Source organism: Pseudophryne corroboree, chromosome 6 (assembly GCF_028390025.1).
Source record: "Pseudophryne corroboree isolate aPseCor3 chromosome 6, aPseCor3.hap2, whole genome shotgun sequence".
Lineage (NCBI taxonomy): Eukaryota > Metazoa > Chordata > Amphibia > Anura > Myobatrachidae > Pseudophryne > Pseudophryne corroboree.
Window position 1 is genome coordinate 118,596,563 of NC_086449.1, and position 25,793 is coordinate 118,622,355.

The 25,793-nt window shown below is 47.5% G+C and overlaps 1 protein-coding gene across 2 annotated transcripts in view; it reads left to right on the forward strand.

Annotated features, from left to right (window-relative positions):
- The window catches only part of KAT6A (lysine acetyltransferase 6A), a 115,470-nt gene that overhangs the window by 74,711 nt on the left and 14,966 nt on the right, over positions 1-25,793 (forward strand). For both annotated transcript variants that reach the window (XM_063931752.1, XM_063931751.1), the window contains exons 3-9: positions 1,269-1,377; positions 11,011-11,126; positions 11,599-11,680; positions 11,843-11,978; positions 12,087-12,373; positions 12,967-13,073; positions 25,369-25,484. In XM_063931752.1, coding sequence (XP_063787822.1) covers positions 1,269-1,377; positions 11,011-11,126; positions 11,599-11,680; positions 11,843-11,978; positions 12,087-12,373; positions 12,967-13,073; positions 25,369-25,484 — 953 coding nt within the window. The remainder of the gene's footprint in view (positions 1-1,268; positions 1,378-11,010; positions 11,127-11,598; positions 11,681-11,842; positions 11,979-12,086; positions 12,374-12,966; positions 13,074-25,368; positions 25,485-25,793) is intronic.

Here is a 25,793-nt window from a genome sequence, read left to right on the forward strand (position 1 = left end):
TCCGTTGAGTGAGGCTCAGTTGTTGTTCATACTGTTAACTGGGTAAGGTTATCACAAGTTGTACGGTGTGATTGGTGTGGCTGGTATGAGTCTTACCCTGGATTCCAAAAAATCCTTTCCTTGTAATGTCAGCTCTTCCGGGCACAGTTTCCCTAACTGAGGTCTGGAGGAGGGGCATAGAGGGAGGAGCCAGTGCACACCAGATAGTGCCCAGTCTCCTGCGGAGCCCGTCTATTCCCCATGGTCCTTACGGAGTTCCCAGCATCCACTACGGACTACGAGAAATAGAATTACCGGTGAGTAAATTCTTATTTTCCAAACCACAGAAGGTGATAGGCTGTCTCCATGCGTGATGTCACCAGGCAGAAGCAGGAAATAAACTGGAGGAAACACATGAGAGTAAAGAAGCATTTTATTATACAGAATACAGTTTAAGATGGCAAATTGGAGTGATGAGGAGGTTAGGGAGCTGCTTAGGATGAGAGGGGATGAAGAAATTGCTAGACAAATCACTGGGACAGTGAAAGATGCAGTAATCTACAAAAACATGGTAAAGATGCTTGAAGCTGCTGGGTACCATCGTACGACTAGCCAAATTATTAATAATTAATAATTATTAATGTGTGGGCCAGTAGAGTCCATTTAAAATGACAACCACTGTTTTCTATGGGAGAAACGGGTACAGTGTGAAAGGTACCAAAACGGTAATGAAATGGTAATATACCAGTTACAACATGCGATGTGAATGGGGTTTAACTGCTCAGACCCGTTTTAAGAACCATTTAAAGAACCGTTTCAAAAGCAGGGTTTGCGATGTGAAACATTAGTTTACATTGTGCAAGATAAGAAATACGTGAGAATAAGACCTACAAGGGTAAAATGGAAAGTGGCTAATAAGGTACCAAATGATGGAATAAATCCACCTGTTGTTCATAATTCCCATGTACGTACCTGGCGAGGCAGCCATTTGGGAGCACTACGCAGCTTACAGTGGGCAGGATGAGCAGTAGAAGTGTTAAATGCAGCCGGGAAGCACAGCTTGCCTGACGTCTGCTCCTCACCCACCCGTCCACTAAAACTGTGTATGAACACCTGCAGAAATTTCCACACAGCTTTTGACATGACGGTGGCGTGCTGGACACGTGTTTTTTTTTTGTCATGGTAGAATGTTTTGGCCATTGTTCTCTTATTCTGATGACTTGTTATATTTAGTTTCTAATATTTTATTTACTACAACATTTATGACCTTGTGGATCTTGTCTCCACAGCCAGTTGCAGAGCCCATCCCAATATGCAGTTTTTGTCTGGGAACAAAGGAACATAACAGAGAAAAGAAACCGGAAGAACTTATATCGTGTGCAGACTGTGGAAACAGCGGTGAGTTTAGACTCAGAGTTCGTTTGGAGTAGCGGCTTTGTGCTGCCTCTGTTTCCTAGTGAGCTGGCGGCATTCTTATGTATATTCATTTGAGCACATACAGTTACTTCCTCCATTAGTGTTTAGGGGACAGGTATAAAGTGCTCCTCAGTTGGTTCATGTCTCCATTTCCTCTGCAGGTCCATTTATCTCCTTGCTTGCTTAGATCAGTGTTTCTGTGGTGTAATACACGGTGCTCACCACTTGGTGTCACACTGATAAAGGGAGAAGAAGCCTCGTGGATTGTGCAGTGTGTTCGTGACTTGGATCCCTGGGGAACATACTAGAATATTACAGCAGTTTAACCCCACATAGAAATTATAGTAATAAAATGCTTATTTTGTTATTATCAAGACTTGTAGCTTTTATATCTTTCCCAGTTTATGGAATTCCGGTTTTTGTTCTTTCTATAGGTGCATCATTGGAGGTCCATGGTATATCTCTAGAATTACAGCAGGATCTTGGGTTCCATGGGGGAAGGGGGGTTAAAATGAAAATACTCTGTATTGATGACGCACAGTAAATTCATCTTGTATGGACTTGCCTGTCCCCATGCACATTGCTGAGGAAATGGTTGTGTCTCTCCCTGATACGTCCCATATTCCCAGTCTAGGCTTCCGATTCCTCATAATGTCCCTACTACTCCGCTTGCCAAGGGGTGGGTATATTTTGGCTGAGTATAATGACTCTGACATTGCTGTTCTATCATTACAAGTTATCCTGTCCCCTTTCTCACTATTTCCTGCCTGCCCACCTTCTCTCTCTGTAGAACATCTGGAATAATGAGTAATGGGAGCTGCTGCCAGGCTGGCTTAAGGGCAGAGTGGTGAACCGCAGAGCTCTGTGAATGAAGTGGTAAATTTACTAAAGATTTTAAAACAGAGAATTTGTGATGTTGCCCATAGCAACCAATCAATCAGGTGCTGTCTATAATTTTCTAAAAGGCAATAGAGAAATGATAGCATCTGATTGGTTGCTATGGGCAACATCAACATTTCTTTGTTTTAGAAGCTTTAGTAAATTTACCCCTAAATGTGCTATTAGTTACACTGGACATCTTACCTACCTGCGTGTAAAGCTAGGCTGCACCTTTTGTGCCTGAGAGAGGACATCTCTTCATATTACACTAGTGCTGTTCTCAACTCTGGGAGCTGTCCACTGAGGAGAAAAATAGCAACATTTGGGATGCTAATGTATACAGTTATATATACATCAATAATATTTACATTTATATACTCCATGTTGCATTGTATACCTCACAGTAGTGCCCCATCTTCATGTAACACCGCACAGTAGTGCCCCATCTTCATGTAACACCGCACAGTAGTGCCCCATCTTCATGTAACACCGCACAGTAGTGCCCCATCTTCATGTAACACCGCACAGTAGTGCCCCATCTTCATGTAACACTGCACAGTAGTGCCCCATCTTCATGTAACACTGCACAGTAGTGCCCCATCTTCATGTAACACTGCACAGTAGTGCCCCATCTTCATGTAACACTGCACAGTAGTGCCCCATCTTCATGTAACACTGCACAGTAGTGCCCCATCTTCATGTAACACCCCACAGTAGTGCCCCATCTTCATGTAACACCACACAGTAGTGCCCCATCTTCATGTAACACCATACAGTAGTGCCCCATCTTCATGTAACACCACACAGTAGTGCCCCCAATTCAGTTATGTTTAGTCTTTGCAGAATGGAAATTATCCTTATTAGGAGCATCAATAATAATTAACTTTCCCTTTCTTTTCAAGCTTAGCTGCTCTAATTAATCACACCAGTGTATTGGGGTATCACGCATACACACGTGTGTGTATAATACTTAAGTTTTCTCTGACGTCCTAAGTGGATGCTGGGGACTCCGTCAGGACCATGGGGATTAGCGGCTCCGCAGGAGACAGGGCACAAAACTAAAGCTTTAGGATCAGGTGGTGTGTACTGGCTCCTCCCCCTATGACCCTCCTCCAAGCCTCAGTTAGGTTTTTGTGCCCGTCCGAGCAGGGTGCAATCTAGGTGGCTCTCTTAAGGAGCTGCTTAGAAAAAGTTTTTAGGTTTCTTATTTTCAGTGAGTCCTGCTGGCAACAGGCTCACTGCATCGAGGGACTTAGGGGAGAGAAGTTCAACTCACCTGCGTGCAGGATGGATTGGCTTCTTAGGCTACTGGACACCATTAGCTCCAGAGGGAGTCGGAACACACTGGGGTTCGTCCCGGAGCCGCGCCGCCGACCCCCCTTGCAGATGCTGAAGATTGAAGGTCCAGAAACCGGCGGCAGAAGGCTTTTCAGTCTTCATGAAGGTAGCGCACAGCACTGCAGCTGTGCGCCATTGTTGTCACACACTTCACACCAACGGTCACGGAGGGTGCAGGGCGTTGCTGGGGGCGCCCTGGGCAGCAATGTATAATACCTTATTCTGGCTAAAAATACATCACATATAGCCCCTGGAGGCTATATGGATGTATTTAACCCCTGCCAGGTCTCAGAAAAACGGGAGAAGAAGCCCGCCGAAAAGGGGGCGGGGCCTATTCCCCTCAGCACACAGCGCCATTTTCCCTCACAGAAATGCTGGTGGGAAGGCTCCCAGGCTCTCCCCTGCACTGCACTACAGAAACAGGGTTAAAACAGAGAGGGGGGGCACTTATTTGGCGATATGTATAAAAAAAATGGTGAACTGCTCAATCAGATAGTGATGTCACTCAGGTGCTAAAAGGGAGGGGTAATTCTGTGAAGGAAAAAACAATGGTTCCCTAATGCACACTGAGTGAATAATATTCCTACATAATAGTCAGATAATACGGAGATCTTGGTTGCGTATATCTGCAGATATAGGGTTAAGCCCCCAGGCCGATCGACAAGGCCTCTCCGTCACTGGGGGTCCCTAATATTAGGTATGGGTCCGGGGTGCAGGACCCCATAATGTCGGCACAGGTCGGCTACCCCAGGTCAGCACACAGGTGAGAGTTAATAGGGTTAATAAGAAGCACAGAAGTGCTATGTGAGTGGTGTGATTAAAATAATACAAAAATATATACAAAGTGATAGGGAAACTCATAAGTGTTAATAAAGTGTTAGGGTGTGCCGACCTGAAGCAGCCCAGCGATACCGACACAGGGGCCACCACACCCCACACCCACCCCATAAATAATTCCAAATATGTCTGGGTTGAATTCCCAGTGTAAGGCCACATGGTAATGGCTCCTACAGCATCTGAGAGCCAGCTTACCTGGGGATACCCCTGACTTCCCCCTATGGCAGTCTAGAGTCAGCAATCCCTCCTAATGCTGACCCGTTCATGCCTCTCAATACAATGCAAAAAAATGGTGAACTGCTCAATCAGATAGTGATGTCACTCAGGTGCTAAAAGGGAGGGGTAATTCTGTGAAGGAAAAAACAATGGTTCCCTAATGCACACTGAGTGAATAATATTCCTACATAATAGTCAGATAATACGGAGATCTTGGTTGCGTATATCTGCAGATATAGGGTTAAGCCCCCAGGCCGATCGACAAGGCCTCTCCGTCACTGGGGGTCCCTAATATTAGGTATGGGTCCGGGGTGCAGGACCCCATAATGTCGGCACAGGTCGGCTACCACCAGGTCAGCACACAGGTGAGAGTTAATAGGGTTAATAAGAAGCACAGAAGTGCTATGTGAGTGGTGTGATTAAAATAATACAAAAATATATACAAAGTGATAGGGAAACTCATAAGTGTTAATAAAGTGTTAGGGTGTGCCGACCTGAAGCAGCCCAGCGATACCGACACAGGGGCCACCACACCCCACACCCACCCCATAAATAATTCCAAATATGTCTGGGTTGAATTCCCAGTGTAAGGCCACATGGTAATGGCTCCTACAGCATCTGAGAGCCAGCTTACCTGGGGATACCCCTGACTTCCCCCTATGGCAGTCTAGAGTCAGCAATCCCTCCTAATGCTGACCCGTTCATGCCTCTCAATACAATGCAAAAAAATGGTGAACTGCTCAATCAGATAGTGATGTCACTCAGGTGCTAAAAGGGAGGGGTAATTCTGTGAAGGAAAAAACAATGGTTCCCTAATGCACACTGAGTGAATAATATTCCTACATAATAGTCAGATAATACGGAGATCTTGGTTGCGTATATCTGCAGATATAGGGTTTAAGCCCCCCAGGCCCGATCGACAAGGCTTCTCCGTCACTGGGGGGTCCTCTAATACTAGGTATGGGCCTGGGGCGCAGGACCCCCACTATGTCGGCACAGGTCGGCCACCCCAGGTCAGCACACAGGTGAGAAAATTAATAGGGGTTAATAAGAAGCACAGAAGTGCTATGTAAGTGATGTGATTAAAAATAATATATACAAAGTGATAGGAAAAAATAATAAGTATTCTCCGTATTATCTGACTATTATGTAGGAATATTATTCACTCAGTGTGCATTAGGGAACCATTGTTTTTTTCCTATATATATATATATATATATATATATTAAAATGCTATAAGGGAAAAACACTTATATAAAGGTTGTCCCTGTATAATATAGCGTTTTTGGTGTGTGCTGACAAACTCTCCCTCTGTCTCCCCAAAGGGCTAGTGGGGTCCTGTCCTCTATCAGAGCATTCCCTGTGTGTGTGCTGTGTGTCGGTACTTGTGTGTCGACATGTATGAGGACGATGTTGGTGAGGAGGCGGAGCAATTGCCGGTAATGGTGATGTCACTCTCTAGGGAGTCGACACCGGAATGGATGGCTTATTTAAGGAATTACGTGATAATGTCAACACGCTGCAAGGTCGGTTGACGACATGAGACGGCCGGCAAACCAATTAGTACCTGTCCAGGCGTCTAAAACACCGTCAGGGGCGTTAAAACGTCCTTTTTACCTCAGTCGGTCGACACAGACACGGACACTGACTCCAGTGTCGACGGTGAAGAAACAAACGTATTTTCCTTTAGGGCCACACGTTACTTGTTAAGGGCAATGAAGGAGATGTTACATATTTCTGATACTACAAGTACCACAAAAAAGGGTATTATGTGGAGTGTGAAAAAACTACATGTGGTTTTTCCTGAATCAGATAAATTAAATGAAGTGTGTGATGATGCGTGGGTTTCCCCCGATAGAAAATTATTGGCGGTATACCCTTTCCCGCCAGAAGTTATGGCGCGTTGGGAAACACACCTTAGGGTGGATAAGGCGCTCACACGCTTATAAAAACAAGTGGCGTTACCGTCTCCAGATACGGACGCCCTCAAGGAGCCAGCTGATAGGAGGCTGGAAAATATCCTAAAAAGTATATACACACATACTGGTGTTATACTGCGACCAGCGATCGCCTCAGCCTGGATGGGCAGCGCTGGGGTGGCTTGGTCGGATTCCCTGACTGGAAATATTGATACCCGTGACAGGGACAGTATTTTATTGACTATAGAGCATTTAAAAGATGCATTTCTATATATGCGAAACTCTGGCATCAAGAGTAAGTGCGATGTCCATATCTGCCAGACGATGTTTATGGACACGACAGTGGTCAGGTGATGCAGATTCCAAACGGCACATGGAAGTATTGCCGTATAAAGGGGAGGAGTTATTTGGGGTCGGTCCATTGGACCTGGTGGCCACGGCAACAGCTAGAAAATCCACCTTTTTTACCCCAAGTCACATCTCAGCAGAAAAAGACATAGTCTTTTCAGCCTCAGTCCTTTCGTCCCCATAATATCTGCCCTGGGATAGAGGTAAGGGAAGAAGACTGCAGCAGGCAGCCCATTCCCAGGAACAGAAGCCTTCCACCGCTTCTGCCAAGTCCTCAGCATGACGCTGGGGGCCGTACAAACAGGTGCGGTGGGGGGTCGTCTCAAGAGTTTCAGCACACAGTGGGCTCACTCGCAAGTGGACCCCTGGATCCTACAAGTAGTATCCCAGGGGTACAGATTGGAAATTCGAGACGTCTCCCCCTCGCAGGTTCCTGAAGTTTGCTTTACCAACGTCTACCTCCGACAGGGAGGCAGTATTGGAAACAATTCACAAGCTGTATTCCCAGCAGGTGATAATCAAAGTACCCCTCCTACAACAAGTAAAGGGGTATTATTCCACACTATATTGTGGTACTGAAGCCAGACGGCTCGGTTGAGACCTATTCTAAATGGAGTCACTCAGAGCAGTGATAGCGAACCAGGAAGAAGGGGACTATATGGTGTCCCTGGACATCAAGGATGCTTACCTCCATGTCCAAATTTGCCCTTCTCACAAAGGGTACCTCAGGTTCGTGGTACAAAACTGTCACTATCAGTTTCAGACGCTGCCGTTTGGATTGTCCACGGCACCCCGGGTCTTTACCAAGGTAATGGCCGAAATGATGATTCTTCTTCAAAGAAAAGGCGTCTTAATTATCCCTTACTTGGACGATCTCCTGATAAGGGCAAGGTCCAGAGAACAGTTGGAGGTCTGAGTAGCACTATCTCAAGTAGTTCTACGACAGCACGGGTGGATTCTAAATATTCCAAAATCGCAGCTGTCTCCGACGACACGTCTGCTGTCCCTAGGGATGATTCTGGACACAGTCCAGAAAAAGGTGTTTCTCCCGGAGGAGAAAGCCAGGGAGTTATCCGAGCTAGTCAGGAACCTCCAAAAACCAGGAAAAGTGTCAGTGCATCATTGCACAAGGGTCCTGGGAAAAATGGTGGCTTCTTACGAAGCGATTCCATTCGGCAGATTTCACGCAAGAACTTTTCAGTGGGATCTGCTGGACAAATGGTCCGGATCGCATCTTCAGATGCATCAGCGGATAACCCTGTCTCCAAGGACAAGGGTGTCTCTTCTGTGGTGGCTGCAGAGTGCTCATCTACTAAAGGGCCACAGTTATGCATTCAGGACTGGGTCCTGGTGACCACGGATTCCAGCTTGAAAGGCTGGGGAGCAGTCACACAGGGAAAAAATTTCCAGGGAGTGTGATCAAGTCTGGGGACTTCTCTCCGCATAAATATACTGGAGCTAAGAGCAATTTACAATGCTCTAAGCTTAGCAAGACCTCTGCTTCAAGGTCAGCCGGTATTGATCCAGTGGGACAACATCACGGCAGTCGCCCACGTAAACAGACAGGGCGGCACAAGAAGCAGGAGGACAATGGCAGAAACTGCAAGGATTCTTCGCTGGGCGGAAAATCATGTGATAGCACTGTCAGCAGTTTTCATTCCGGGAGTGGACAACTGGGAAGCAGACTTCCTCAGCACGACCTCCACCCGGGAGAGTGGGGACTTCATCGAGAAGTTTTTTCCACATGATTGTGCACCGTTGGGAAAGACCAAAGGTGGACATGATGGCGTCCCGCCTGAACAAAAAACTGGACAGGTATTGCGCCAGGTCAAGAGACCCTCAGGCAATAGCTGTGGACGTTCTGGTAACACCAGGGGTGTACCAGTCGGTGTATGTGTTCCCTCCTCTGCTTCTCATACCAAAGGTACTGAGAATTATAAGACGTAGAGGAGTAAGAACTATACTCGTGGCTCCGGATGGGCCAAGAAGGACTTGGTACCCGGAACTTCAAGAGATGCTCACAGAGGACTCAGGGCCTCTGCCGATAAGAAGGGACTTGTTTCAGCAAGTACCATGTCTGTTCCAAGACTTACCGCGGCTGCGTTTGACGGCATGGCGGTTGAACGCCGGATCCTAAGGGAAAAAGGCATTCCGGAAGAGGTCATTCCTACCCTGGTCAAAGCCAGGAAGGAGGTGACCGCACAACATTATCACCACATGTGGCGAAAATATGTTGCGTGGTGTGAGGCCAGGAAGGCCCCACGAAGAAATTTCAACTCGGTCGATTCCTGCATTTCCTGCAAACAGGAGTGTCTATGGGCCTCAAATTGGGGTCCATTAAGGTTCAAATTTCGGCCCTGTCGATTTTCTTCCAGAAAGAATTGGCTTCAGTTCCTGAAGTCCAGAAATTTGACAAGGGAGTACTGCATATACAACCCCCTTTTGTGCCTCCAGTGGCACTGTGGGATCTCAACGTAGTCCTGGGATTCCTCAAATCACGTTGGTTTAAACCGCTCAAATCTGTGGATTTGAAATATCTCACATGGAAAGTGACCATGATGTTGGCCCTGGCCTCGGCCAGGCGAGTGTCAGAATTGGCGGCTTTGTCTCACAAAAGCCCATATCTGATTGTCCATTCGGACAGGGCAGAGCTGCGGACTCGTCCCCAGTTTCTCCCTAAGTTGGTGTCAGCGTTTCATCTGAACCAGCTTATTGTGGTACCTGCGGCTACTAGAGACTTGGAGGACTCCAAGTTGCTAGATGTTGTCAGGGCCCTGAAAATATAGATTTCCAGGACGGCTGGAGTCAGGAAAACTGACTTGCTGTTATCCTGTATGCACCCAAAAAAAACTGGGTGCTCTTGCTTCTACGCAGACGATTGCTAGTTGAATGTGTAGTACAATTCAGCTTGCACATTCTGTGGCAGGACTGCCACAGCCAAAATATATAAATGCCCATTCCACAAGGAAGGTGGGCTCATCTTGGGCGACTGCCCGAGGGGTCTCGGCTTTACAACTTTGCCGAGCTGCTACTTGGTCAGGGGCACACCCTGGCTGAGGAGGACCTGGAGTTCTCTCACTCGGTGCTGCAGAGTCATCCGCACTCTCCCGCCCGTTTGGGAGCTTTGGTATAATCCCCATGGTCCTGACGGAGTCCCCAGCATCCACTTAGGACGTCAGAGAAAATAAGATTTTACTTACCGATAAATCTATTTCTCGTAGTCCGTAGTGGATGCTGGGCGCCCATCCCAAGTGCGGATTGTCTGCAAAACTTGTACATAGTTGTTGTTACAAAAAAAATCGGGTTGTTATTGTTGTGAGCCGTCTGTTCAGAGGCTCTTACGTTTGTCATACTGTTAACTGGGTTCAGATCACAGGTTATACGGTGTGATTGGTGTGGCTGGTATGAGTCTTACCCGGGATTCAATATCCTTCCTTATTGTGTACGCTCGTCCGGGCACAGTATCCTGAGGCTTGGAGGAGGGTCATAGGGGGAGAAGCCAGTACACACCACCTGATCCTAAAGCTTTAGTTTTGTGCCCTGTCTCCTGCGGAGCCGCTAATCCCCATGGTCCTGACGGAGTCCCCAGCATCCACTACGGACTACGAGAAATAGATTTATCGGTAAGTAAAATCTTATTATAAGTAATTTAGTAACATAAATTGTAAGAGATCTGTGCTTACTCCTTTTTGATGGATGCACTGCACACATTGGCTGAGACTCCCGGCTGGTGTAGGGAGGTGCCCTGCCAATAATGTCTAACGTGAACACTTTTACATCTGATCTGGGCCCTCAGGTTTGAGCTGCTGTATGGCCAATCCCTTTGTTCAAATATTTGAAAGCCCAACAATATAGAATTTGAAGTTGCCTGTACGTAAGGAGGTACAAGCTGAAATGAGCGATATTAAACCCTATTCCTGATCACGGGACTTGTAGATGAAATGTACACGACACCAGGGTAACTCGCACTTACTTGAACGACTGCATTTGGAAAAACGTTATAGTTTTGCAAATTAACCATTGATGTGAAAATGTTGAGTCTCTCTACATATGTGGTCTTCCTCTTACCCCTTTGTAGGTCACCCGTCCTGTCTCAAGTTCTCACCAGAACTCACAGCGCGCGTTAAAGCCCTGCGCTGGCAGTGTATCGAATGCAAGACCTGCAGTTCGTGCCGTGACCAGGGCAAAAATGCTGTAAGTCTTCTGCCATTTTATAAAAAGTCGGGAGAATATTGCCTATAGTCCTGTCTTTGGTAGCACCGATCATCTGTTCTACCATGTCATCCTTTAGTGACCAAGAACAGTCATATTCTTTCTGAAAATGGGTGGTACTTATCTCTGTTGGATGTATGGGTATTTGCTATAATGATCAAAGTAAACCATTTGTAACACATTACATATTTTTTTGTATGTAAAGGTTAGAAAAAGGGAATCTTTTTTGAAGCCTATATTTATTTCTACAAAAGTTTAAGCCCTTAACGTTAGCGGTTGTACGGCCTTTCAGTGAAAAATATATGGCAGTATACAATGAGTAACTTCCTCATGATTTCCTAAACAAGTAGTGTTCCCAACTTTCCAGCATATAAAATTATTGTATTTGGTTTATTGCGTTGTAAGATACAAAGGTTTGTAGAAAGTTGGGTCTGACTTTTACCTTTGCTTCCAGGACAATATGCTATTCTGTGACTCGTGTGACCGTGGGTTTCACATGGAGTGCTGCGAGCCACCTCTCACCAGAATGCCGAAAGGTAAGATCGGGCTCATGGTGCGGTTTTGTGTCCCGTCCCTCTTCTCTATACTTCCTTATTTATTGTGCACTCGCAACTGGCTCTGCAACATTTTGGTGTGTTGTTCCCAATCTTTAGCCACCCACTTAATTCCCCTTCCTCTATCCTCTCCTCCATTCCCAGGTATGTGGATATGTCAGATATGTCGACCTCGAAAGAAAGGTAGGAAGTTACTTCACAAGAAAGCAGCACAGATCCGCAGACGTTACACTAACCCCATTGGGCGCCCCAAGAATCGTTTAAAGAAGCCGAATACAACGTAAGTGTAATAGTCAGCATTTACCTATGTAATGGAACAGATCTACACGAATCACTGCAGATTCTTAGGAGGCCTTTGTTTAAACTTGATGACTTTTCCATCTTGTAGGACTAAAGCCCCTTTTGGAAAAGGACGTGGTAGCCAAGGCAGAGGGAGGAAGCGTAGGATGTCCTCCTGTACGTCGTCGTCAGAGGATGATGGCAGGAGCTCCGAGCGCTCACGTGGTGGCGACACTGCTGTACCCTTTAATAAGAAGACAAAAGGTCTTATTGACGGGCTGACAAAGTTCTTCACCCCCTCTCCTGATGGCCGCAAGGCACGAGCAGAGGCGTTAGACTATTCGTTACAGCGTTCACGCAAGAGGGGACCACGGAAGTCTGGACAGACAGACTGGGGTAAGAAACTCTGCTAATACTATTTAATGGGTTGCACCAAACTTTGCGCGGTGTGCTCTTTAAGTATTTGCAATTTGCAGATTCATTGGAGTGACATGCTTTTAGCTGTTCTGGCACATGTCCCTGTATTGTGCTTTTGTCACAAGCTGCTGTTTGTCTCATACTACGGGGCCAATTCAATTGTTTCCCTGTTCTGGCGCACATGCAGCCGGTGGAAAACATTTCAGCTTGCAACCTCCTGAGGTGCTAGCTGAAATGTGCCAAAACTACGTGTGAGCGCCCTAACCTGGGGGGTGACACACGACACAATTGAATAGCTCCAGTGGGCATCTGCAAAACAATTTAATCGTCCCCTATGTGTTCATAGGGTATGTTCTGCTATTTATTTATTTATTTATTTTATTTGTGTGTGCTTAATAGTAGTTACATTTTCTTCTGCATTGCCTTTCAGTAATTTTTATTTTTGTAAATCTTGTGTTACTGGAATAAGATTATATATTTATGACTGACCATGACAGTGAGCAGACTGGATATGTAGTCTTTGGTCATTGCAGTCTGTAAGTTTTTACCAACTTTGTTTTCTTTCTCACCAGACAATCAGGATGTATGGGAATGCAACGCGGATGGGGAAGATCGGCTTGGAATGGTTTCTGAAAAAGAAATGGAACTGTTTGAAGATATCCAGCAGCAGGCACTGCAGGTAAGAGCTCCTCACCCATGTCCAAGGTGATGCTGCCCGCTTCTTTGTTGCTCCATGAAGCATAGCACTATCGCTTCTTGGCTCATCCCTCCCCTGATGCTCGATGGAACAGTCCGCTGGTTGCTAGCCCTAATTCTCCTGTTTTGCTTTCATTGTAATTCATGATTCGCCACAATCTTGAGAGATGACTTTGGAGATAGATAGTTTTATAGGGATCATCTCTTTGACAGCTGTAAATGTCTGTCGAGTGCTCAGATGGTCTAATGGATAAGGAACACGGTGCAGTTGTCTGCTGGTATATGTCCTTTCCTGTGAGGGTAATGCAAACAACAGTTGGCGTGACCTTTGTTGCCTTCACTAAAAAAATGTCACCCTGAATATCGGGAAGATTGTAAACTGGTCACAGGTCTCCTTGTCCAATGCAGGCTGTTTCCCTGTGGTTTGACATTAAACAGGGCAAGTGAAATTCTAATGAGGGAACTTAATGGAACAGCTAATTTTATAGTATTTCATGTGGTTGCCTCCAGTAGTCTTCAGTTCAAAGCACGGTTTCCACTACAATCTCAGTTAAACACTGCTATGGGCACTGGCCTAGAAAGTTCATGGTGGTGATCTGCGACAGAAGGTTAGGGCCCCAGAGTAATAGTGCCTTTACTCTCCAGTTACCCACCTGAGGTCCACCGCTATATAAATGGAATGTTTGGATAGCTTGTATGCTGCCTCTTGGGTTGGTGGTATGTGGTCGGACATGACTGACTACCTGTGGTTATGTCCAGTCATGTGCTGCAGAACTCTGGATCCTCCTTCCAGATTTGAGCGGTTACCACTAATTCTTGATGACGTGTGACCCTTCCTGACCTATGTGTGGGGAAAAAGAAAAGTAGCTCAGTGGGAAGTACCACAACAACACGGTAGCACAAACTGTGATGATATGCTTTGTCGCCTGTCTGCAAATATGTCAATAGTGAGCTATTATTAAGGGGTTGGATGTTTTGGGGTCTACTGCAGTTTCAATAATGCACATTGGTACATGGATTGTCTGTACACACATTTCAGGATTCTTTTTAAAGTTCTATTAATATTTTGATTTAATAAAGAAATCTCTCGAAATTCTATTCTAAAATGCAATTATAATTTTTTTTTTCCCCCCTGCAATTAATGCACTAAGCTGGTATAGTTCCACTCCATCACAAAATAGTCCCCATAAAGTTCTTATAGCCAGGTTTAGATTTCATAGGTTATCTCAGCACTTCTGTACCCCAGTATAGGCCATTATCCATTGCCCCTCAGTCCTGCCCTCTGGGCACAGCATTGCACTGTACATAAAATGTATCCTGCAGCCAGTGGTATGACCGCTTGTCAGCTGTAACAGTTTCCGGGTTCTTGGTCACTTCTCCGGTATCCATCAGGTTAATTGAAGTATCCCTGTGGCTGATCACAGGTGTGATTATCCCCACAGGAAAACTCGCTACTACAGTCACCTAGGCACAAGTAGAAGGGGGAGGGAGTAGGGAGGAGAGAGCCCAGGGGAAGGAAGAGACAAACAAGTGCGAGAATCACAGGATTAAAAAATGGGAGGTGTGTAACAGCTTCTCTGGATCCCACGGCCCCCCGTTCATATATCCCTGAGCCATGTGTAAGCAGCTGTATTGGAGTCCTGGGACCACTCTGATCCTGGGTATTCAGCTGGAGGAAGGTTTGGGGAGAGAAAGCAAAAGCCAGTCACACATCACACAGGTCAGTGAGTCTTTTATCATATGGCTCCTACAGTATAATACAAGCTTTTACTTATTGGTGCTGCTAGCCAGCCATAATCTACTTTACAACGTGTTCCTAGAAAAAGGAATTGCAAAATTGCGTAATAAACTGCAGGAACTGTTTTAACACTTGAAATGACCTTTCTGATCTACATCCAGCATCTATGAAGGTCTTTAGCATTGCTTGTATGTAACCTTTTAGCTCTGCCTTGTTAGTCACATTCAGCTGTCTTATTGCATCAAAAGCCAAATAGACTTTGATCTCTCTCTCTAATTGTTAAAAGTTGCGTAACGGTGTGTAGCCGAGTTGTACATAAAAATATTAGTGTACACAGGATTTACCTGTTATTTCTCTAGCATCCATAAGGGATATTGGGGGGAAACTAGTACGATGGGGTATAGACGGGTTCCAAAGGAGCCAGTGCACTTTAAATTTCTTCAACTGGGTGTGCTGGCTCCTCCCCTCTATGCCCCCTCCCACAGGCAGTTTAGAAAAAAGTGCCCTCTGGAGAGGATACACATCTCTGCTGCTCCAGAGAGTTTTCTTTTAAACTTTTTGTTATTTTCGGTATGCTGTCTGGGCAACAGTATACCTGCACCGTAGGAGTTAGGGAAGGGGCAGTCACTGGCCTTACGAGGTGCAGAGTCGCTTCCCCGCTGCAGGACCACCGTCCTGAGGGGTTGTTCAGCAGGGCGCTGCCCCTTGACTGTCACAGCCGCAGCACGCTGCACACCCCTAACGCTGCCTGAAGGTGACATCGGTGGTGAGTACAAACCAGGGGGTCCCCCGGTTTAAAGTGCTGCTGACCACGGGCGCGGCATACAGGACCCTCCCGGGAAAGGGGGAGTCCCCCTAAGATCCCCCGTGTAGAACTGGCACAAAAGGCTTGACTAGCACTTGTGTGATGTTTTAATCTAACTAGGAGACACTTTGGCAGTAATAAAAAAAATATATATATATCTCAAAATAACAACCAAGTTGCGCTAGTATCAAGTTAGACCACCTCGGATATGATAGTCCTTGGGGGAATCGGCAGCTTATCCCCAAACAGGTCCCCTTGCCAGTGGAGAACCGGTGTAATTATCGAAGTAAAAGGTTGTGTGGGGAGCGCTCAAAGTCCACTATTAATTCTTATAAGATCTTTTCAAAGAGTCGTCCTTCCAATTGTAGGTTAGCCGGAAGAGTGACTGATGTTCTTAAAATAGACCCTCACACCAAAAGTCACCCAACGGCGAATCACTCATTAGTCCATATCCTTTTTCAATTGATTCATTTTATTTTTTTTTCCTTTAAAAAACTCTTACATTGTCTTGACATTCATGGGTAAGATGGTTTCAGTGGGACTTGCTGTCCACCCCGGTCAAGGGGGAAGCTCCTAAGATAGCCTGTCCACCCACTTATGTCTAAGACAGTCATCCAACGCGTTTCATCTATACAGACTTCATCATGGGTGTTTTTTCTAGGCGTAAGAGAGATGTCTTAACTGCAAGTTTTAGGGGGGGTGGTTCCCATAAAATGTGCAAATTATTAAAACCTAATAGTGGTATCCTAATGATCAGGTAATTGCAAAGCTCCAGCAATCCTTATTGATAGTAAGTTCTTGGTTGAACTGCAAACTGGTGCTTCTGATCCTACTGCTGTCCTGGCTCTTAATCTTAATTAAGGCCAGGATATCCCTCCTGTGGTGGCTACAGTCCGGCTTTCCAGGAAATTGGATGAGTTTTGGGATTCAGGATTGGACCCTTCTCACGACGGATGCGAGTCTGAGAGGATGGGGAGCTGTCACCCAAGGGGCGCAGTTCCAGGGCAGGTCGTCGACCCACGAAAGCCTTCTTCCAATCAATGTTCTGGAACTTCGGGCGATCTACAATGCTCTGCTTCAAGCCTCTCCTCTGCTCACGGATCACGCAATCCAGGTACAGTCGGACAACGCCACGGTGGTGGCGTATATCAACCGACAAGGAGGGACAAAAAGCAGAGCCTGTATGCAAGAGGTGTCAAAGATACTCCTCTGGGCGGAAAGAAATGCAGGAGCCCTGTCAGCTATTTACATTCCGGGTGTGGACAACTGGGAGGCGGACTTCCTAAGTCGTCACGATCTCCACCTGGGAAAGTGGGGGCTCCAACATCTGGTGTTCCAGCAGATCGACTGGTGGGGTTGCCCACAAATAGATGATGGCTTCTCGTCTCAACAAGAAACTTCCCTGGTATTGCTCACGGACCATGACCCTCAGGCGAGGGCAGTGGATGCACTGGCGTCGCCTTGGCCGTACCGGCTGGTCTACCAATTTCCTCCGATCCCATTGCTCCCAAGGGTGCTAAAAGGAATCAAGGTATCCAGGCAATTCTAATTGCCCCGGATTGGCCTCGGAGGGCGTGGTACACGGATCTTGGCCTTACCGGCTGGTCTACCCGTTTCCTCTGATTCCGTTGCTCCCAAGGGTGCTCAAGCGCATCAGAAATCGGGGAGTCCAGGCAATTCTGGATGCCCCGGAGTGGCCTCGGAGGGCATGGTACGTGTATCTTCTGGACATGTCCGTCGAAGACCCTTGGCCTCTACCACTCAGAAGAGATCTTCAACAAGGACCGTTCGTTTACCCGGACTTACAGCGACTTCGTTTGACGGCATGGAGGTTGAGCGGAACATCTTGGCTCATAAGGGCCTTTCCAAGAAGGTTATCGCTATCATGGTTCAGGCCAGGAAACCTATGACGTCAAAACACTATCATATCTGGAGGAGATATGTCTCTTGGTGCGAGGAATGCATGTATCTGCCTGCAGAGTTTCACTTGGGACGTTTCTTAAGTTTCCTGCAGGATGGTGTGGATAAGGGCTTACGTCTGGGTTCCATTAAGGTCCAGATTTCATCTCTCTCAATTTTTCTCAGAAGAAATTGACTGACCGTGTTGCCAGAAGTCCAGACCTTCTTGCAAGGGGTACTCCACATACAACCTCCTTTTGTGCCGCCTACGGCACCCTGGGATTTGGATGTAGTGTTGGAATTTCTACAGTCCTCCTGGTTTGAACCTCTGATGACGGTAGAAAACAAGTACCTCACGTGGAAGACTGTGATGTTACTGGCCCTGGCTTCTACTCGACGTGTCTTGGAATTGGGGGCATTATCGTGTAAAAGTCCGTACTTGGTCTTTTACGAGGATAGAACGGAGCTCCAGACTAGACAGCAGTTCCTGCCGAAGGTTGTCTCCGCGTTTCACCTGAATCAGCCAATTGTAATTCCGTCCAGTTCTGGTGCCTCTGCTCCTCTGGACGCATGCTGTGCGTGCCTTGAAGATTTATGTCAAGCGCACGGCTCTGGTCAGAATTACGGATTCCTTGTTTGTGCTATATGATGCGCAGAAAAAGGGTTGCCCTGCTTCAAAGCAGTCCATTGCTCGTTGGATTAGGCTTACTATCCAACAGGCCTAGGTGTCGGCAGCCTTACCTGTTCCTAAGTCTCTGAAGGCCCACTCTACAAGATCAGTGGGCTCTTCCTGGGCGGCTGCCCGTGGAGTCTTGGCCTTGCAACTATGCCGGGCTGATACCTGGTCGGGGAAGAACACTTTTGTGAAGTTCTACAAGTTTGATACCCTTGCCACAGAGGATACCCAGTTTGGGCAGGCGGTGTTGCAGCAGTCTCCCCACATTCCCACCTGTTCTGGAAGCTTTGGGATGTCCCCATCGTACTAGTTTCCCCCAATATCCCTTATGGATGCTATAGAAAATAGGATTTTAATACCTACTGGTAAATCCTTTTCTCTAACGTCCTAGTGGATGCTGGGGACTCCGTAAGGACCATGGGGAATAGACGGGCTCCGCAGGAGACTGGGCACTCTAAAGAAAGATTCAGTACTAGCTGGTGTGCACTGGCTCCTCCCTCTATGCCCCTCCTCCAGACCTCAGTTAAGGAAACTGTGCCCGGTAGAGCTGACATTACAAGGAAAGGATTTTGGAATCCAGGGTAAGACTCATACCAGCCACACCAATCACACTGAACAACTTGTGATAAACTTACCCAGTTAACAGTATGAACAACAAAAACAACTGAGCATCACTCAACCGATGCTACATAACCATAACCCTTTGTTAAGCAATAACTATATACACCTATTGCAGAAAGTCCGCACTTGGGACGGGCGCCCAGCATCCACTACGGACTACGAGAAATAGAATTACCGGTGAGTAAATTCTTATTTTCTCTTAACGTCCTAGTGGATGCTGGGGACTCCGTAAGGACCATGGGGATTATACCAAAGCTCCCAAACGGGCGGGAGAGTGCGGATGACTCTGCAGCACCGAATGGGCAAACACAAGGTCCTCCTCAGCCAGGGTATCAAACCTGTAGAATTTTGCAAAAGTGTTTGAACCCGACCAAGTAGCAGCTCGGCAAAGCTGTAATGCCGAGACCCCTCGGGCAGCCACCCAAGAAGAGCCCACTTTCCTTGTGGAATGGGCTTTCACTGATTTCGGCTGCGGCAATCCCACCGCAGAATGAGCCTGTGAATCGTGTTACAGATCCAGCGAGCAATAGTTTGCTTTGAAGCAGGAGCACCCAGCTTGTTGGATGCATACAGGATAAACAGCGAGTCAGTCTTCCTGACTCCAGCCGTTCTGGTTACATAAATCTTCAAAGCCCGGACTACGTCCAGCAACTTAGAAAAGAAAGTATTTTGTCAGGTTTTTTATTTTCAGAGAGCTTCTGCTGGCAACAGACTCTCTGCTACGTGGGACTGAGGGGAGAGAAGCAAACCTACTCACTGCAGCTAAGTTGCGCTTCTTAGGCTACTGGACACCATTAGCTCCAGAGGGATCGAACACAGGTACCTAACCTTGATCGTCTGTTCCCGGAGCCGCGCTGCCGTCCCCCTCGCAGAGCCAGAAGCAGCAGAAGCAAGAAGACATCGAAATCGGCGGCAGAAGACTCCTGTCTTCACTTAAGGTAGCGCACAGCACTGCAGCTGTGCGCCATTGCTCCCGCAGCACACCCACACACTCCGGTCACTGTAGGGTGCAGGGCGCAGGGGGGGGGGGGGGCGCCCTGGGCAGCAATTAAGATACCTGATGGCAAAAGTATACATATATACAGTCAGGCACTGTATATATGTGCGAGCCCCCGCCATTTTTACACATGAGAAGCGGGACAGAAGCCTGCCGCTGAGGGGGTGGGGCCTTGTTCCTCAGCACACCAGCGCCATTTTCTCTTCACAGCTCCGCTGGAAGGGCGCTCCCCAAGCTCTCCCCTGCAGTATACAGGTGCAATAGAGGTAAAAAAGAGAGGGGGGGCACATAAATTTAGGCGCAGAGATAGAGAGATATATATATATATATATATATATATATATAAAAACAGCAGCTACTGGGTAAACACTAAGGTACAGTGTAATCCCTGGGTTATATAGCGCTGGGGTGTGTGCTGGCATACTCTCTCTCTGTCTCCCCAAAAGCCTTTGTGGGGTCCTGTCCTCAGTCAGAGCGTTCCCTGTATGTGTGCGGTGTGTCGGTACGCCTGTGTCGACATGTTTGATGAGGAAGGATACGTGGAGGCAGAACAAGTGCAAATAGATGTGGTGTCGCCCCCGACGGGGCCGACACCTGATTGGATGGATATGTGGAAGGTGGTAAATGATAATGTAAGCTCCTTACATAACAGATTGGATAAAGCTGTAGCCTTGGGACAGTCGGGGTCTCAACCCATGCCTGCTCCCACAGCGCAGAGGCCGCCAGGGTCTCAAAAGCGCCCAATATCCCAGTTAGTTGACACAGACGTCGACACAGAATCTGATTCCAGTGTCGATGACGATGATGCAAAGTTGCAGCCTAAAATGACTAAAGCCATCCGCTACATGTTTGTGGCAATGAAGGATGTGTTACACATTTCTGAGGAAAATCCTGTCCCTGACACGAGGATTTATATGTATGGGGAGAAAACGCAAGAAGTGGCTTTTCCCCCGTCACATGAATTGAATGAATTATGTGAAAAAGCATGGGATTCCCCTGATAGGAAGGTAGTAATTTCCAAGAGATTGCTAATGGTGTATCCTTTCCCCCCAACGGACAGGTTACGCTGGGAATCCTCCCCCAGGGTAGACAAGGCGTTGACACGCTTATCTAAGAAGGTGGCCCTGCCGTCTCAGGATACGGCCGCCCTAAAGGATCCTGCGGATAGGAAGCCGGAAGCTATCCTGAAGTCTATTTACACACATTCTGGTACGCTGCTGAGGCCAGCAATTGCTTCGGCCTGGATGTGTAGTCCGGTAGCAGCATGGACGGATACTCTGTCTGAGGAGTTAGATACCCTGGACAGGGACTCTGTTCTAATGACCCTGGCACATATCAAGGACGCGGTCCTATATATGCGGTATGCCCAGAGGGACATTTGCCAGCTGGGCTCTAGAGTTAACGCAATGTCCATTTCTGCCAGAAGGGTCTTATGGACTCGGCAATGGACAGGGGATACCGACTCTAAAAAACAAATGGAGGTTTTACCTTATAAGGGTGAGGAATTGTTTGGGGACGGTCTCTCAGACCTAGTTTCCACAGCTACGGATGGGAAGTCAAATTTCTTGCCTTATGTCCCGCCACAGCCTAAGAAAGCACCGTATTACCAAATGCAGTCCTTTCGTTCGCAAAAGAGCAAGAAAGTCAGAGGTGCATCCTTTCTTGCCAGAGGCAGGGGTAGAGGAAAGAGGCTGCACCACGCAGCTAGTTCCCAGGAACAAAAGTCCTCCCCGGCTTCCACTAAATCCACCGCATGATGCTGGGGCTCCACAGGCGGAGCCAGGAGCCGTGGGGGCGCGTCTCCGACATTTCAGCCACCAGTGGGTTCGCTCACGGGTGGATCCTTGGGCTATACAAGTTGTGTCTCAGGGATACAAACTGGAATTCGAGGTGACGCCCCCTCACTGTTACCTAAAATCGGCCTTGCCGGCTTCCCCCATGGAAAGGGAGGTAGTGCTGGCAGCAATTCACAAGTTATACCTCCAGCAGGTGGTTGTAAAGGTTCCTCTCCTTCAACAGGGAAGGGGTTACTATTCCACTATGTTTGTAGTACCGAAACCGGACGGTTCGGTCAGACCCATCTTGAATTTAAAATCCCTGAACATTTATCTGAAGAAATTCAAGTTCAAAATGGAATCGCTCAGAGCGGTCATTGCAAGCCTGGAAGAGGGGGATTTTATGGTGTCTCTGGACATCAAGGATGCTTACTTGCATGTCCCCATTTATCCACCTCATCAGGAGTACCTCAGATTTGTGGTACAGGACTGTCATTACCAATTCCAGACGTTGCCGTTTGGGCTCTCCACGGCACCGAGAATATTTACCAAGGTAATGGCGGAAATGATGGTGGTTGGAAGTGTTGCAACAGCACGGCTGGATTCTGAATATCCCAAAATCGCAGCTGATTCCTACGACGCGTCTGCCCTTTCTGGGCATGATTCTGGACACAGACCAGAAGAAGGTGTTTCTCCCGGCGGAGAAGGCTCAGGAGCTCGTGACTCTAGTCAGAGACCTCTTAAAACCAAAACAGGTGTCGGTGCATCACTGCATGCGAGTCCTGGGAAAGATGGTGGCATCATACGAAGCCATTCCCTTCGGCAGGTTCCATGCGAGGATCTTTCAGTGGGATCTGTTGGACAAGTGGTCCGGATCGCATCTTCAGATGCATCGGCTGATCACCCTGTCCCCCAGGGCCAGGGTGTCTCTTCTGTGGTGGCTGCAGAGTGCTCACCTTCTCGAGGGCCGCAGGTTCGGCATACAGGACTGGGTCCTGGTGACCACGGATGCGAGCCTCCGAGGATGGGGGGCAGTCACTCAGGGAAGAAACTTCCAAGGGTTGTGGTCAAGTCAGGAGGCTTGTCTGCACATAAATATCCTGGAACTAAGGGTCATAAACAACGCCCTGAGTCAAGCGGAGCCTCTGCTTCGCAACCAACCGGTGCAGATTCAGTCAGACAACATCACCGCAGTGGCTCATGTAAACCGCCATGGCGGCACACGAAGCAGAGTGGCGATGGCGGAAGCCACCAGGATTCTTCGTTGGGCGGAGAATCACGTGCATGCACTGTCAGCAGTGTTCATTCCGGGAGTGGACAACTGGGAAGCAGACTTCCTCAGCAGGCACGACCTCCACCCGGGAGAGTGGGGACTTCATCAAGAAGTCTTCACGCAGATTGCAAGTCGGTGGGAACTGCCACAGGTGGACATGATGGTGTCCCGCCTCAACAAAAAGCTAAAAAGGTATTGCGCCAGGTCAAGGGACCCTCAGGCGATAGCTGTGGACGCACTGGTAACACCGTGGGTGTTCCAGTCTGTCTATGTGTTTCCTTCTCTTCCTCTCATACCCAAGGTACTGAGAATCGTAAGAAGAAGAGGAGTGAGAACAATACTCATTGTTCCGGACTGGTCAAGAAGGACTTGGTACCCGGAACTGCAAGAAATGCTCACAGAGGAACCATGGCCTCTGCCTCTCAGACAGGACCTGTTGCAACAGGGGCCCTGTCTGTTCCAAGACTTACCGCGGCTGCGTTTGACGGCATGGCGGTTGAACGCCGAATCCTAGCAGAAAAGGGCATTCCGGATGAAGTTATTCCTACGCTGATAAAGGCTAGGAAGGACATGACAGCAAAGCTTTATCACCGTATATGGCGAAAATATGTTGCTTGGTGTGAGGCCAGGAAGGCCCCTACAGAGGAATTCCAGCTGGGTCGATTCCTACACTTCCTACAGTCAGGTGTGACTATGGGCCTAAAATTAGGGTCCATAAAGGTCCAGATTTCGGCCCTATCCGGCTTCACTGCCTGAGGTTCAGACGTTTGTTAAGGGAGTGCTGCATATTCAGCCCCCTTTTGTGCCACCAGTGGCACCTTGGGATCTTAATGTGGTGTTGGATTTCCTAAAAATCCCACTGGTTTGAGCCACTTAAGACCGTGGAACTAAAGTATCTCACGTGGAAAGTGGTCATGCTGTTGGCTTTAGCTTCAGCTAGGCGTGTGTAAGAATTGGCGGCTTTGTCATGTAAAAGCCCCTATCTGGTTTTCCATATGGACAGGGCAGAATTGCGGACTCGTCCGCAGTTGCTGCCAAAAGGTGGTGTCATCTTTTCATTTGAACCAACCTATTGTGGTGCCTGCGGCTACTCGGGACTTGGAGGACTCCAAGTTGCTGGACGTAGTCCGGGCTTTGAAGATTTATGTAACCAAAACGGCTGGAGTCAGGAAGACTGACTCGCTGTTTATCCTGTATGCATCAAACAAGCTGGGTGCTCCTGCTTCAAACTATTGCTCGCTGGATCTGTAACACGATTCAGCAGGCTCATTCTGCGGCGGGATTGCCGCAGCTGAAATCAGTGAAAGCCCATTCCACAAGGAAAGTGGGCTCTTCTTGGGCGGCTGCCCGAGGGGTCTCGGCATTACAGCTTTGCCGAGCTGCTACTTGGTCGGGTTCAAACACTTTTGCAAAATTCTACAGGTTTGATACCCTGGCTGAGGAGGACCTTGTGTTTGCCCATTCGGTGCTGCAGAGTCATCCGCACTCTCCCGCCCGTTTGGGAGCTTTGGTATTATCCCCATGGTCCTTACGGAGTCCCCAGCATCCACTAGGACGTTAGAGAAAATAAGAATTTACTCACCGGTAATTCTATTTCTCGTAGTCCGTAGTGGATGCTGGGCGCCCATCCCAAGTGCGGACTTTCTGCAATACGTGTATATAGTTATTGCTTAACAAAGGGTTATGTAGCATCGGTTGAGTGATGCTCAGTTGTTGTTGTTCATACTGTTAACTGGGTAAGTTTATCACAAGTTGTTCAGTGTGATTGGTGTGGCTGGTATGAGTCTTACCCTGGATTCCAAAATCCTTTCCTTGTAATGTCAGCTCTTCCGGGCACAGTTTCCTTAACTGAGGTCTGGAGGAGGGGCATAGAGGGAGGAGCCAGTGCACACCAGATAGTACTGAGTCTTTCTTTAGAGTGCCCAGTCTCCTGCGGAGCCCGTCTATTCCCCATGGTCCTTACGGAGTCCCCAGCATCCACTACGGACTACGAGAAATAGAATTACCGGTGAGTAAATTCTTATTTTCTTGTAGTCCGTAAGGGATATTGGGCGCCTGCCTCAGTGCGTTGACTTTTCTGCAGGTTCTTACTCTGCAGTTACCCGTTCAGCTGTTGTTACCTGCCGTTGCTGGTTGTTCTATGTTAGTGGTGTGCTGGTGTGTAAATCTCGCCACCTTTTGTTATCATGTTCCTTCTCTCATATATGTCCTTTCTCCTTGTGGCACGTTTTTTACCTGTAACTGCCTATGGGAGGGGGCATAGAGGGGAGGAGCCAGCACACCCAGTTGAAGAAATTTTAAGTGCACTGGCTCCTTTGGACCCCGTCTATACCCCATCGTACTAGTTTCCCCCAATATCCCTTATGGACTACGGGAAAAGGATTTTCTGGTAGGTATTAAAATCCTATTATTCCATACATCAGATAAGCATAATCTCTGTGTGTGTGTGATGAGGTTTCTTGCAGACTGATTTTGGGTACTGCTTCTGTTGCAGAGAGTTGGCGTCAGTGGTCCCCCTGACCCGCAAGTCCGCTGCCCATCAGTCATAGAATTTGGCAAATACGAGATTCAGACGTGGTACTCTTCTCCGTACCCACAGGAGTACACAAGGTGAGATATACTATAAGCCAAATTGGGTTAAAAGTCCCTTGCTATTTTTTGGATACTCTTCTAATGGAGAATTGTACATTTCCTTTCTTTCTTTTTTATTTTATTTATTTATTTATTTTAATAAACCATTTTTTATTGAGACATCATGGAAATCACAGCATAGATTAAGACGTCTTTCTTTCTTTTTTTTATTGTGTTAAAAATATTGCATTTTGTATTCAGCAAACATAACACTACATTACACCTGGTAATGTACATTGTCACTATTGAGATGGCCCGGGCGTCCTGGGAAATGCAGTACATAGCACA